The 16,340-nt window shown below is 27.6% G+C and overlaps 1 protein-coding gene across 1 annotated transcript in view; it reads left to right on the plus strand.

Moving 5' to 3' along the window:
- Positions 1 to 16,340, plus strand: part of LOC107437050 (BLOC-2 complex member HPS3) — a gene marked incomplete in the record, with an annotated part of 36,175 nt that overhangs the window by 11,691 nt on the left and 8,144 nt on the right. Inside the window, 10 exon segments of the mRNA XM_043041273.2 lie at positions 2,909 to 3,008; positions 4,161 to 4,253; positions 4,336 to 4,432; positions 4,531 to 4,576; positions 6,080 to 6,188; positions 8,072 to 8,146; positions 9,609 to 9,707; positions 12,100 to 12,169; positions 12,249 to 12,280; positions 13,178 to 13,261. Of these exon segments, the coding sequence (XP_042897207.1) occupies positions 2,909 to 3,008; positions 4,161 to 4,253; positions 4,336 to 4,432; positions 4,531 to 4,576; positions 6,080 to 6,188; positions 8,072 to 8,146; positions 9,609 to 9,707; positions 12,100 to 12,169; positions 12,249 to 12,280; positions 13,178 to 13,261 (805 nt within the window).

The following is a 16,340-nucleotide window of genomic DNA, read 5'->3' on the forward strand; positions in this document are numbered from 1 at the left end:
GGCCAGTAAGCAGGTGGATGACTACTTTGATCAGCCTGTGTAGGGAACGCGGGTGCACTCCTCATTAAACTGTTCTACCGTAAAACGCTTGATTTCAAGCTCAGGTCCTTGGGTTACCAAAGCGAGGGTGCCATCACCTCTGCAGAGGATCAAAATTTCGATGGCATGTCTTCGGATCATCCTCAGGGTTGTTTACCAATCCGTCGCCAATAGCCCATTGTGCAGCTCTTATGCGATATAGGTTAAATACCTACCTGAATAACTTTCTTTGATTTATTACATTTTTAATTTTGTTTAATATGCATATGCAAAGGTTTAAAACAAAAAGAGATGTTCTTGCATAATGATAAAAAGTAATGGTATAATATGATTTTATTATGTTCCATTTTATGATAAGCATATTTAATTATCTTTTTACAATTATTTACAAACAAAAAAGTTAATTTTATTTTTATCAGTGCTTGAAATCAATTTTTAGAAATTTATCACCTGTAAAATTATGATATAGTTTTAGGATTATAACTAATGAGGATGATGGGCTCTACTTGGTTAAATTGCTTAGTAATTCATGAAAAGGGATTTGAAAAGATACATATGGTGTATTATCAAATGAAATAAAACTATGTTGGGTACATTTAACTGAGAATGACTAATGAATCCAGAAAACAGTGTATTTTCAACCTATGTAAGTGTATATTCAAGTGAGGATCTGATTTATGCACCTAATGAGTTTGGGTACCTAAATCAGTTTCTAATTTATGTACCCAAGATGATATCCGAAAATCTTACTTTGTTGTTGAAGAGCTAAACTTCTATTAATTAGTCTATAAGATGCATTTATTCAAATTAAATTAATCTTAGAGTGCAATAGCATTGACATGGATATACAATATAAGTGTAGATGGGAAGCACTATTTTATGATTATTTAAATTCACTGTAGTAAATAATTTTGTAAAATTGTAATAAAAATTTCTATGGAAAGAAAATCAGTTAGTATATTCAAAGTGATATTATTTTATGTAATTATTATTGATAAGTAATTATTCTAATATATAATTAATTTTTATTTAATTATTATTGATAAGTAATTATTCTAATATATAACTAATTTTTATGCAATTATTATTATTGATAATTGAGGATTATAACAAATGTGGACGATGGGCTCTACTTGGTTAAATAGCTTAGTAATTCATGAAAAGGGATTTAAAAAGGTACATATGGTGTATTATCTAATGAAATATAACTATTTTGGGTACATTTAACTGAAAATGACTAATAAATGCAGAAAACAGTGTATTTTCAACTTATATGAGTGTATTCAAGTGAGGGTCTGATTTATGTACCTAATGAGTTTGGGTGCCTAAATCAGTTTCTGATTTACGTACCCAAATCAGTTTCTAATTTGTAAGATGATATTTGAAAATCTTACCTTGTTGTTGAAGTGCTAAGTTTTTGTATCTTAATCTGTAAGATGTGTTCAATCAAATTAAATTAATCTTACTAGAGTGAAATAACATTCACATGGAAATAGGATATAAGTGTAGTGTGAAGCACTATTTTATGATTATTTAAACTAACTGCATGAAATAATCTTGTAAAGAAAATAATTTAGCATAGTCAAAGTGATATTATTTTGTGTAATTATTATTGATAACGAATAAAATTATTTTTGTAATTCTTATTTTAATCAGCTAGAGGTTGCAGAATGTCAAAAAGTTTCTAGTCCTTTCACTTATCACGACCTCCTGAGCGAGGCTCACATGATTTTGAGGGCACAATGTTTCTTGGGCCCAAATAAAGAAATGGAGGTCCTGCTTAAGAAATCCTGCCTCTTACTGGCTGATTATTATATTTGGTAAGATTGATTTCTGTTTAAGGTGTATAGAATGAATTTTTACTCAATGAAATAAAAAGCTATTTATTGAAACAGATTGGATAATTAAATTTGTCCATGCATGATATTTTTTAAACTTACTTTTACATTGCTGGTGTTATGTAATGAAAGTTCATTATATCAATGAACATATTGAACTAAAAATATCTTTTGAAAAGATGCTTATTATTCGATCAAAAAACAATTGCAATCAAAAACATATAAGGGGAATAAAAACTACTTTAACATACACTGTTAAATTTTAAACCCAATCAAGTGATTTATTACATTATTTAATTACAGTTACTTAATTATCAAGTGATTTATTACATTATTTAATTATATTATTTAAGTACAGTTTTTTAATTACATTGTTTTGAAAAGCATTATGTAAAGTTGTAAAATCTTACATAATGTAAAATTTAAAAAAAAAAAAAAAATTCAAACTATCGTAGGTTTAAGATTTTGCATTAACTAAAATTTTCCTGAAAACCCCCCCTTTTAAGTCCTACACCATATTGTTTGGGGCACAAAAACTGAGTTTGTCCCCTGGCAGAGTTAACCTGACTACGCCTCTGTGTATCACTGGCAGTTTGGGATTGTTATCAGAAAAATTTCGACTTGCGCACTTCTAATATACATACTTATATTATTTTAGAATATTTTATCGAGCAAGTTGGTTTAATGTTTGTGGTAATCTTAGATATTATTGATAATTTAATGTATAATTGTTTCCTTTGTCAATAGCAAATTCTTGTATTGAATTAAACTGCCAACCAATCGCTACACAAATTTATAAAGTCTGATTTCTAGAAGGTTTTTGTCTTTTAACTAATCAAAGCATTTACTGTAACAATGATTACACATTACTTGTGTGTTTCAATTTGAATTTTTTATCTGGAGTAAAGAATAGTTTGTTTTAATTGTAAGCAGAAACTGCTAATTTTAAATTTAGTTAATTAGTTTTTGATATAACTTTTTAGAACTGTACGGTGCAAACGAAAAAATTAAGTAAAAACTTTCTATTGTAGTTCTGATGCCTCCCTCAAGCTAAATGCTGTTCCTTATTACCATTTGTCTCAACTTTCTACAGAACTTGTCCTCAAGAGGATCTTAGAGTTTCGTCTTCAAGTAAGCATCCATCTATTACAATGTGAAAAGTCAAGACCATGAAAATTATTTATATATATATATATATATATATATATATATACGCTGCTTGAGAATTGCTAAGGAATAGTTACATTTTTCGAAATAATTTATAATAGAGGTTAATTGATAAAACGAAACTAAGTACATATTTAATTGAGTTGTAGTTATTTAGTGTAACTCTGAAGACAAATTTATTCTTCCGTGCAATCTTAATTACCATAATTTAGTGGAGAAACGCGACCCTGGTGTATAGACTGCTCCCTCAAAAATCTGCTTAAGAACAGCTTTTCACTGTACACGTCCCGCCGAATTTTACTATACTAATGCAGGTATTCATAACAGACAACACATGTTCTAAATATGCATATGTATATAATTTAAGTATTTGAATAAAAGCCAATAGAAGGATAAGGAATATACAAAAAATAGAAACAATCCTAGTTTATAAAATGGATTTGAATAACTTTCTATGTAAAATTAAGAAATTTCTAATTTTAATTTGAAGTAACCATTAAAATATGAATAAAATAACTAATATATCAAAAAATAATTTAAATAAGTATTAAAATTGTTAAAAATAAAACTGAAACAATCTTGCTTTCAAAACAGCAATCTAAAATCTTATTTTAGAAAAAAAAAAAATCCTAAAAGAATTTTTCAAAGAAAAACTAAAAAATAATTTATTTAGATTTTGTATCTCCACGAAATTACGGTACTTGATTTGTTTCATTTTTGTACAAAATGCTCTAAAGAATAGAAAGAAAAAATCGTCCAAATTGTTGAAAAGACTTAAATTATTGTAATGTTCTTCTCAAAAAGAATTAAGTAATTAGGGGTTAATTTAGTTGAGACGTAGTAAATATTATATAAACTTGTTTTTGATGATTTTGGACATCTGTCTTCAAAGATGATCGAATTACAAACCCTTTTCCCATTCTTATGCACTCTTTTAACGACCTCCTACTAATAGTTGAAACAGAGCTTTATTTGATAAATGTAAAAAAATATCTGATCTAAATAATATATATATTTTTTAAATCTTGATTTTTTTCTAATGCTTCTTTATAAGATTATGTATGTAGATGATTGGTATTGATTTTATTACTCAAATATTACTTTTCTCTCTTGCAGCCCAAGTATGGCAATATTTTAAAGCCATTGATCGCCTATGTGAATTCCAAAATATTCAGTGAAAGTAAAAATGTGTCTTTCCCTTTACCCCAAGTACGTGACATTTTCTCACATTCATTGTAACAGTGTGTGTGATTCTTTTTCTAATGGGTGTTGGATATGTTTTTAATTTAAGGCAGTTGCTGACCCTATTTTGTCTGCTTATGCTGATGAGTCACCTGAAATGCTGTGGAAAATAGTATTATGCTCCGATTTTACCGGTTACAAACTTGGTAATGAAATTTTTTTATTGCATTTATGTTTCAAAATGCCTTTATTATGTTACATTTTAATATACTTTTTTTCCTTTTTTTTAAAAAAAATAATAAAGATAAAGCAATTTTGCTGTTGAAGCGAAGATTGACTAATAAGAAACAGTGAGTAGATTCTTTTTTTAATACAAGTTTAGCAAATCCAAGTTTATTTAATAAAATTTAATATATCTTATTAAAATGTAAGAGCAGTTAAAATGTAAAAGCAGTAATGAGGGCTATGCAGAATTATGGAAAGAGCAAGCATTTACAAAATATTGCATTAGTATTTCCTATTGCATTTTTCAAATCAAAATAGAATAATTAAATTCTTTAATAAAGAAATATGATTCCCTAATAACCATTTTCAACCTTTATAGCAGTTCTTTTAAATTTTCATTTTTTGAAATATTTTTTTTATAACCTTCGTTGAACAGCCGACCCAAAATTTTGAATTTACGACTACTAATGTTCAACTCCGTAACCTTGTAATTTTGAACCAATCCAGAGGAGAATGAAACTCCTGGATCAGTACCCCCAGTGGTGTGATTTGTTATGGGAACATGGAGGACTTTGTGACTCGACAGATTTAACATGCATCAGTCATAATTTACTACACGGGGAGTCTTCAGCTGGCGGGAATCGAGCCCAAGACCTCTTGGATATGGACCCAGTGCCCTACCAACCAGGTTATCCTGGCCACAAATTTTCATTTTGAAGTAAACCATAATTCGGCTTATTTTTTTCTTTCTCAGCTTATGTTTTTACTCCAAAAAGAAATTCATGACTAGAATAGATATAGCACAAGATGACTGCAAATTTGACTGTCGGACATGAAACCTAATTTAAGATTATTAATGATAAAGCGATGAAAAATCTTCACTCTAAGTAAATAATTTAAGTATTGTCTTTTATAGGTTATATCGTTCACTATTTCTTTAATCAACTTTATTTATGAAGTAGGGGTTCCACAAAAAGTAGGTTAATCATTTAGGATTTCATAGCCGAGGGTTTCATATGTATTCATAACACTTTCAGTCTAGTTTATATCCTGCCTAGGCACTTTTCCACCTGTTTAGTTAATTGACTTCATACATAATACACATAGTTTAATAAATTTATAATTTAATTTATTGAAGTTGTAGTTTAATATTTTTATCATTAAAATTTTTTTATTAAAGATTTAATGTTATTTTACATTTAAATAGATGCTTAAAATCTGTGTAAGGATCTGGAATACATGTTAAAACTATTATTATTATAAACAATTGTTTAATTAAAGTAATAAACCAATGTTACAATAAAGTTCGATTAAGTTGTACAAATGTGTTTTTTAAATTATATTTTAAATTTGTTCTTTTTACCTAAAATTAATAATTTTATTTGGTTTTGTTGATGTTTGGAAAATTTATTCTAATTTTCCAGCCCGATCAGCAATTGTCATTGCTTAATGTAATATAAAATGTATGGAAAATCATGTTGCAATAATATTCTGTGTGTAATATTTAGTGAAATTGCTTAAGTGAAAATTGATATTATAAAAACTCACTTTATATTGTTTTTTAGATTTAGAAACAACAATTTGATTCAGTTATGTTAAACTTTCAAAAATTCCTCTTAATTTTTCAGTCCTCTCAGTCCAATTAGTAATGCTGCTGATACTGTTGCTCTTGTGTATTTACTTCTACTCAAGGGCACCACAGAAGCTGCAGAAAATGTGATTTTATCTGTTTCAAAGGTAGTGAACGTTTTGCTCTTAGTTACCAGAACATCAAGTGTGATTATATTGATTTCAAAGATGTGGTGGCTTAAAATACATAAAATGTAATACTATCTTTTGAAAAGATATTGAACGTTTTGCACTTAGTAACCAGGGCATCAAATGTGATTATTTTTGTTTCAAAGATGTGGTGGCTTTAATATACATGACTATTTTAATTCTATATTTACAAAGATAAGTGTCTTTACATAGATAAGAATCTTATTCCATTTTTACATTTATGTAAGTAAAAAAAACGAAACATTTTGATCTTACCAATTCTGCGATTCTCCATCTACCTTTCTTAAATATTTGGCTTAGTCTGACATTAACTGAGATTAGCCACAGTTTGTTTTCTGATTATTTGTTTGACTTGAAAGTGTATGTCAAAAATAACGGTCTTGCCAGGTGTGAAAATTTCAATATGATGCTAAAAAGTTTGGCACAAACTAACAAAACACAGTCTTTCATTAAAAATCACTATATAAAAATAGAGAAAGTGGAGAAATAAATTTTAGATCTCTCAATTTGTTAAAATTTTTATTTGAAGCTAGAGGATAAGTTTTAAATTCAATATTTAAATTAATATCTACTCAGAAAATATTTTTTTTGGTATTAATTATGTGCAAATTGCAATGCAAATTTAAGAATTTGTTTACATTTTCATATTAAATGACAATTATCTAAGTGGGATATTCAAATATTACTCTAGCTATGTTAGCTAGCTCTGTTCAAATATTACTCTAGTTAAACATTCATTTACATAAATTAATGTATAAGTAACATTCTGCTTGAAAATTAAACCTAAAAATGTAAAATTCTTATACATTCTGTCTAACATTATATCCCCCTTTTACTAAACATGGTGCGTAGCGTTTTTAAAAAGTGGTTAAAAGTGCTTATTTTCCATTTTCGTTTTTTTGAAAGCCTTTAAAGGGGCTTTTTATATCAGGTGTTTTCAAAAAGTGCTTGATTTTCCCTTTTCGAAAATAAGATTTTTTTCTTTACCATGTTGATTTTCACCATGTATTATGCAAAAGCGTACTTTTCATACTTTTCTTTTTACATTGTTCTTTTCAAAATTTTTACAGTTCATTCAATGACAATCCATTTTGCTGACTGTCGGCCCATGCTATATAGCTACCCCCTTTTAATAAAGCTCCAATTATTTTGCATGTTTGATGTAATGTTTCCGAGTCCGCATGTGCGTCTACTGAGCTGGGCTCGATGAGATTCTTGCACTCTCATGTGCAACTCAGCTGCATTTTGCAAGATATTCTCAATTTCAAGCTTCATTTTCCAACCTCTGATATTGAACTAAAAAATCTCTTGATAATTTTATAATGGCTAATTATAATCAAGAGAAGAGTTCTTTGTCAGAAACTAGTTACTTTATCATGATCATGTAAAGTATTTGAAAATTATTTTGCATTTTGTTAATGTATATAGTGCTTAGAAATATTTCTTGACTGCTTAAAAAGTACTTAAAATTTGCTTATTTTTTATTGAAAGATTTGGCTACTCACCTTGCTAAAGTTTTTTAAAATATTATTTAGTTTATTTACTAAAGTTTAGAGATTTGAGAGAAAGCTAATTGAGATAGTAAAAACTTGTTGAGCCACTTGAAAAAAAATCTTCTCAATGAAATTCCATCATAAATATGAACTTATTTTGTAACTACTCAAAGCTATAATATTTATCCGGTAGTAACCAGTTTCAAAAAATTGAGTTGAAAAGTAATAGCCTTTATTTTGATGACTGATTATTCATAATTGGTTTGTTTTACATTTTTTAAGCTGATTTCGGCTACTTTTGAAATGATTATTTACTTTTATCAACAGTTTATTTTATTATTTATTCAGACTGATCTGTTGAGCATCATTACAAACATTCCTAACAAACTTTGGTCTGGCATGAGTTTGACTTCTTTTGGCAAAGTAAGTATTCGTTAAAAAATTAATTCACTTGTTGTTTTTATTCTCTATCTTATAGTATTATTTTTTTCTCTTCAAATGAATAAATAAATTTTTCTGTGTAGTGACTTTCAATGTTTTTCGTTCTGTTATAAAATATTTAATTGTATTCATAAAATTGTAGTAAATAATAAATTTTGTGTGTGCTGCATTGCAAAGTTATAAGTCTTTCTAAAGTATTCACTTTCACTAACCAGACATGTGATTCTTCTGCTAATTCGCGGGATTCCGTGAATCTTAGACTGTTAATTTGCGGATTTCCAGGAATCAATACTTTATATTCTGACAAAATTTTTTCAGAGTTCCGCTAATCTAACATTTAAATTTCGTTTTTAGGCAAAATCTTGTTAACGAGATATTAATTCCCCCTTATCAGCACTCTTTCTTTCCTCCTAAGGTTTCATTCATGCACAATAATTTCATTCATGCACATCTTTTTTATGTAGATTTGTTAGAGAAAAACGTAACTTCAGATAAACTTCAAGAACTGGGTAAAAAAAAAAATCCACAATAAATTTAGTTGAGCCATGATGTCTCAGGGGATAGAGCTTTGGCCTTCCAATGAGGTGAACCAGTTTCGAATCCCAGTAATAGCTGGTCAATACAAAAAATGCACCCGGCTTGCACCGACCTCAGTGCTGACGTAAAATATTCTCAGTAGACGAATCCTGGGTTAGAGTCCCCTTGCCGTCAGGCTAACCATGGAGGTTTTGGTTGTTGTCCTCTCCATGTAATGCAAATGTTGGTTAGTTTAATCAAAAAGTCCCGCACAAAGGGAAAATTCTCCCAATACCTGATCCAGGAGTTCCCTTGTCTTCTGGATTGGGTTCAAAATTACAAGGGTACAGAGTTGAACATTAGTAGTCATAAACCCAAAAAATTCACTTACATTTTATTTTAATCTCAAATTGTACATTTATTTTAATTATCACCTTTTTTACTAATTTATGAATACAAGTTATGATTAAAATTTTTTTTCGTAAAAAAACTAATTTAAAACATGCTATTGAAAAATTTTAAGGACATTATTTTTCATTTGAAGGATATATTTAATGTGTTTTAGAGGTTTTTTTGTGTGCATTATTTAAGGATATTTTTAAGAATTTATAGGTTATTAACATCCCAGCCCTGGTGATTACATTTTAAGAGGGAATTAAATGTGTAATGAAAGTAAAATAATTATACTTGACGTAAGCAGTGCTATCAAGTGGTAAATTCGTAAACACTGTATTAAAAGATAATAGTAAAATACGTTTATTTTACTTCGTAATTAAATTTTTTTACAACAGTTCATATTAAGTCTTTTTCTCTTAACTGTCTTTCTTATTTGTTTTCATGCATTTTGTATCCCTGGCTATAAATGTCTTTATTATTTATTCTTCAGCATTATAATTACCACTTATTTAAAAATTGTGTTATATTTTAGTTTATGAAACAGACGAGACCAGATGCGTTTGTTGATTTACTTATCAGCTACGTTGACAAGAAAATGTATAGTCTTTCTGACGTTATTCAATTTTTACAGGTAAAATTTATGTTTATTATTACATATAAAATTTGGCTGTTGTTTATTTCAAGAGTAATAAAGATTGTATGGTTTTTAATGTAGAATATTAAATCAAGTATGCCAAAATTATAAAATTTCAAATTTTGTTATTTGCTAATTATATCAGATATTACAGACAATCATTTTGGCTATCAAATTGGATGATAATTGATTTTGCTAAAAAAAAAGAGGTTAAACCTTATTTTATGATAATGTCGCCAATCAGTTGTAGGCAAGATGTTAAAAATTATTACCTTTGTTTAAGTCAGTGGTCGGCAAACTTATTAGCCAAAGAGCCAAATATGAACATTACAGCAATTTTTAAAAAAATTGGGAGCCAAATCTGCTTCTTTCGTCAGCTTTTATTACACTAAATAAGTAGTACACTAAATAAAACTAAATTTCATACTTAATAAGTGTTTATTAATCCGAACAATGTGCTTGCATCTCCTTGGAAAGTTTGAGTAAGTCAGGTTTGTATGTTGTTGTTCTTAATTTTAGGCATGGATCCAAGTTCTCATCAATAGGACGACTTCTCAGTTTACTCTTGATAATGTTCATGCTTGAAAAAGATTGTTATCATATATATGTAGAACCGAAAAGGGAAAGAACAGCAAACGCGAGCTTTTTCAACTGATCGAAAGAGTCAGGAATACTATTCCAAGCGTTGAAAATGATCATGTTTTCCTTCTCCAGGTCATTCAAAGCAGACCACTTGTGTTGTGAACTAACATCACATTTTTCCTCCTCCAATATTTCCAATTCAACACAAAGACGTTCGAATTTAGAGCCCCATATCTTCTTGTTTTTTAAATCCAGCAATTGTATTTCAATTTTTTAAGTTTTTTTTTTAAAATGAAAATATTATTGCGCCCTCCGTGGATATTTGCGCCAGAGCCGCACTTACGGAGCCAAAGAGCCACATGCGGCTCTGGAGCCGCACTTTGCCGACCACTGGTTTAAGTTAAAAGAATTTTTTTTCTTCTATTTTTTTCAATTTTTAGATATGCAAAGATTTATTTTAACATTATTATCTGCAGGTTCTTTTATTTATGTAAGTCAATTTTATTTACAAATTCATTATCTTATTTTACTTCTTTTCAACTACTACACAGAAATCATCTGAAAGTTTTATTTTTTGAACTATAAATTATTAGTTATCTGGCGTTCTTACTGATAACTAAACCAAGAAACAAATGATTAAGTTTAATATAAAAAAAGATTCTAAATATATTGATTTAGATTTTTAGCAAGTTTGTATTTTTAATTGTGAAAAAAGTATAGAAATGTACAAATTGTAAGTTTTTTACTATTAAAAAATGCATTAAAAAAAATATTGAAACTAAAACTTTAGCGACAGTTGAAAATTTCTTCAAAAACTGAAGCTCCTGAACTTTAGAATTTCAGTTTATAAAAAAATATTGCTAATTCTTTTAATTGTTTGTTATTATAATGTAAAAATTTTTTTATAAAATATTTGATTTTATTTAATCTTAATAACTAATCAAACTTAGACTTTTTCGTTCTTCTTTCATGAAAAAAGTACCACTCTATTAAACTACTGTATTTTAATTATTTTTTGTGAAAAATATGCATTCTTATTATCTGGAAATTCTACTTCTCTGGTAGAAATCTATTTTTAAAAATTCTTTGTCTTAAAAATTTTAGTGTATGTTAAATTTATAAGTGTCAAACTAATTGTAACATAGTTGTACCTGCCAAGTCTCCTGTTTTTTTTTGGAAAATTCCTGTATTTTACCACAATCTCCTGTTTACCCATTCATTCTCAAATTTCTTGTATTTGTTGAAATTTTAAAAAAATTAATAAATGAAAAATTGCAATAAAATATCTGCTGATGACAAAAATACTTCTCTTATTCCTCAACAGGATAGTTCTATAGCTAGCTCTGCAGTATGTTGAGGGTTAATAGTTTAAGTAATTATAAATAGTGGTTTAAAAAAATATTTTTTACATTAAGATTTATATACATATTTTTTACTTCGCTAAATGTTAGTGCTTATATTATTTCCAATTTTGAATTTATCTTTTTGACTTACATGATTATGTATGATGTATCAAAACTTATAGTCTAAAAAATGTCGCTTATAAAATCTCCGTTATTTTATTTTCCCCATGTTGGCAGGTATGCATAGTCGTAATTAAAAATATACAATTTATTTAGACCATTTTGTAGTTTTTAATTCATCTTAAATTAGTTAACTTTCAATTTTGACTTTTAAAATAAATTTCAAATGTCAGTAAAGTTTTTTTTTATTGAAACTTTATAATAATTATGTGCAAAAGATTATCATATTTTAATTTTATGAAATTAAATAATTTGCATTATTTCAAAATATATCTTAATTTTAGTCTGAGTCCCCAAATACAGATCTGCATTGTGTTCCACTTTTGAGAGAATTTCTGGAAGAAATACTAAAAGGTGAACAATTTTTCTTTTAAGGTATGTTTTAATTTTATTTTTTTTTCAAAAATAATTTTGTTTGCAAATTATCTTTCAGATAAATCAATGAAAAATGATTCCGCTGCAATGGTAAGAACATTTTTGATTTGCTCTTATGTTTTTTGTATTTTTAATTTGATTTATTTTTAAATGAGCAGTGTATCAATTCAGAAGCATACAGGGGCATGAAAATGCTCAAGAAAAATACTTCAATTTGATGCCTTTGGAATAGGAGTGTTATTATGTAATTAATAAAAGGAAAATAAAATTAAATTTATTGGAAATATAATTAGGAATTGAATGAAAAAAAAAAACTTTTTAATTAAAGGAAAAAAACATTGGAATTATACATATTCCTGGAAATTTAAATCCTTATTTTAAATTCATTTTCATGTAAATGTAAACTGAAATTATTCTTTTGTAAAAATATTTAATTTCTAATAAAATATTCTTAATTTTTTATATGTGAAAAATATTTCAATGATTTTAAACTTCAATATTAAACTTGTTTGAAAGATAAAATTTATAAAATATTTCAAGTTAGTTTATATTTAAAAGTTAGATTATTTGAAAGCTCGATTGTTTGAATCAAGCATTTACCTAATGAAAAATCTAACCTTCTGATAAAAACAATCCTAGTGCATAAGCTAGTACCAGATCTTATGCACTCAGCTCTCGACTGGTTGTTCTCTCCCTGCAAACCACTGTATTTAAGTCGGAGCTTTTCAAACTATGGGTTACAGTCTTTTGGGTCATAGAAAAATGTGTAACATTGTAAGAAACATGCTGTAACATTTAAAAAACAATTTTGTAAAAAATAATAAATTAATAACAGGTAATTAGGATAATGCCAAAATTTTATACTGAAATTAAAATATTAAATTTTTAATGTTGAATTTTAATATTAATTTTTAAATTGATGATTGAACAAAATTATAATTGTAATTTGGATAAAAATTTTTTTTTTGTTCTATATTTTTTATTTAGGCACTTTTGGTAAAACTTTATCTAAAGCAGTTACTAGACTCTACTGGAAAGACCGAATCTGGAACAAACTCTCCTTCTATAATAGTAAGTGTCTCTAGTATAAACCATTCCTTTTTTTTTTATTGTTTATGAGTATGGGTTTCTGTTCAGGCTTAATTAAACACATAAAATTCAGTTTTACTTCATGTTTACACTTATTTATGCAATATTTAAAGTCAAATCAAGCTAAATTTTATTTTTAATAGGTAAAAATAGTAGTAAGAAGAAATTAAAAAAATAACAAACAACTAGTGTGTTAAAATATTTTTAGCTTTATTTTTAAACAAACAAAAAGTCCATAAAGATCTAAATTTGCATATTCATGCTAATAAATAAATAAATTTAATGTAAAGAGCTAATGTATGCTTAAAAATATTGTTATAAACTTATTTAGATTTTTCAGTGCTGTAAATGTTTACTTGTCTGTGTTATATGTAAAAAACAAAAAAACATTCCTATTTTTATACATTAGTTAAAGGGCACATCTCCCTAAATATATTAAAAGCATAGCTGCCAACTCTACTGGATTTACCAGTAGATTATACTTTGCCAGTTTCTACTGGTCTACTGGTTTAATTATAATTCTCCTGGTTTAGTACATTTTCGAAAATTCCCTAAATTGTGTAAGTTTCCTAAAAAAAATTCCTATTGAAATAGAATTTATTGCTTGTATGAGTATTTGAATAAGTATTGCTAAGACATAACGAAGCGAACTTCATTGTTAGTAAACAGTTCAAAAGTTTTTTTTCTCTAAAATTTTCAGTTCATTTTTATTCAGAACTCATTTTTTAAATTAATTAAAAAAACTTTTTTAACTATCTTTTTTTTTGAATTACTTGTTTATTACTATTTAAAATAAGTTAACATAATAAAAAAAAATTTCTAGCTCATTTAATGTCGATCATAAATGAAAAATATTGCAGACCATTTATATGGTTATTAGTGTGATAAAAGTTTTTGTATTCTGCTAACTATCAGGGGTCTGTTCAGGCCGAGTTTACTACCGTTTGGCGATACCATTACAAATTCAACTTTAAGAAAAACGGTAGTTTCACAAATTCAACTTTAGGAAAAACGGTAGTTTCACAAATTCAACTTTAAGAAAAAAGGTAGAAACAATAAAACCATATTTTTGTGTTGAGTTTTGAATATAATTTTTAACTTTTCACAAATTATGTCTAAATTTTCACAAAATAGGTACCTCTCAGAAAAACCTAGACAGACCCCTGACTATAAAAATCCCTATACGATACATAAAATATTTAGTATATTATACATCAGTTATCATGATATTTATATTATTTCATAAAATCTACTGGATTTTTTCCTATCCATGTTGGCAGCTATGTTAAAAGATCTTTAACTCCATCCTATCTTTTCTAAATCATTTTTCTTAATATTTCTGAATCAGTTATAAATATTCACCTTTTTATGATATCTGAAAGTACAAAATTCAAAGCAATATAAGTTATATTAACATTTTAAGTTATGTTAAAATTTTTCTTGATCAAAAGCTCCATAAGGATTTTTTCCTCATTAGGCATGCATGGGACCTAAGTAATTCATCTTCCTATTATCCTCAGCTGTCGCAACCAACAGCCTCTACAATAACAATTTTAACTTTTTTTTTTGGAAAATATAATAATGAAATAAGAATCAACGTTTACAATTATATATTTTGAAATTTATTTTTTCGTATTTTTCTCAGAAAAAATTTGAAAACAAAAATGTAATTATGATAAAAATTCTCTTGTTTTAAAACTTTAGACAGTATTTTTCGAGCAATAAATGAGTTGACATTGAATATACAACTGTCTAATTACAATGACTCCAGGAGGAAAGGAAATATCGTATCGAAAACGATCTGCTATTATAAGCCTAAGAAGAGCAGGACATTCATTACGACTTCAAAGGGACTGCAGGACTTCAAAGGTACAAAAAATCAGGAGAAATTAACAACATTTTGCGATCTGGTAGACCTCCAGTGACAACGAAACAAAAAGATAAATTTATTCGTGTTACTAGTAAACTGAACCGATTTCAAACAGCACCAGATATTAGACGGGAATTGAACGCATCAAGAGATTCAGAAGTATCGGTTGCAACAGTAAAACAACGTCTAAATGATGCTAATTTGATAGGACGTATAGCTGCAAAAAAAACCTCTTTTAAGGCCGATCAATCGAAAGAAAAGATTTGCTTGGACAAGAAAATGGACTCCCTCTCAATGGAAAAAAGTCTTGTCTACCGACGAGTCGAAATTCGAGCTCTTTGGATCAAAACGAAGATTTTACGTTCTACGTTTGCCTGGTGAACGAATACTTGAACAGTGTATTCAGCCGACTGTCAAACATGGTGGTGGATCTGTCATGGTATGGGGATGTTTTGGAGGCAGTTCTGTGGGAGATATTGTAAGAATTGAAGGGATATTAAACAAAGAAAGATATCACAGCATCCTTCAACATCATGCTATTCCATCAGGCATTCGAGTTAGTGGAAAAAAATTTGTGTTACAGCAAGACAATGATCCAAAACACACATCAAAACTGTGCAAAACTTATTTGGAAAAAAAAACAAAAATATAATGTGCTTCAGAATATGGTGTGCCCCCCACAAAGCCCAGACTGTAATCCTATTGAACTACTGTGGGATCAATTGGATCGCATAATTCGAGACGTGCGATTAACCAACATAAATCATATGTGGAAAGTCCTTCAAGAGCAGTGGCGAAAAATAGACAAGATAACATTAAAAAAGCTGATTGATCGGATGTCTCGAGTGTGTGCTGCAGTTATAAAAGCGCGAGGAGGATATTTTGAAGAAAGCAAAATATGATGTAAAATATTTTTTCATTATTACATTTTTGTTTTCTAATTTTTTCTGAGAAAAATACGAAAAAATAAATTTCAAAATATAAAATTGTAAATGTTGATTCTTATTTCATTATTATATTTTCCAAAAAAAAAGTTAAAATTGTTATAATAAATTATGAAATAATACTATCGAGAAATATTAAATTTTAATTTATTTTAATTAAAAAATTTTCATATCATATTATAATTACACTAAAATTCATTATAATTGCTGAAAAATCATTAAATTCTGAAAAAAAAACCTTTTTTTT

The sequence above is a fragment of the Parasteatoda tepidariorum genome, chromosome 10, assembly GCF_043381705.1.
Source record: "Parasteatoda tepidariorum isolate YZ-2023 chromosome 10, CAS_Ptep_4.0, whole genome shotgun sequence".
NCBI lineage: Eukaryota > Metazoa > Arthropoda > Arachnida > Araneae > Theridiidae > Parasteatoda > Parasteatoda tepidariorum.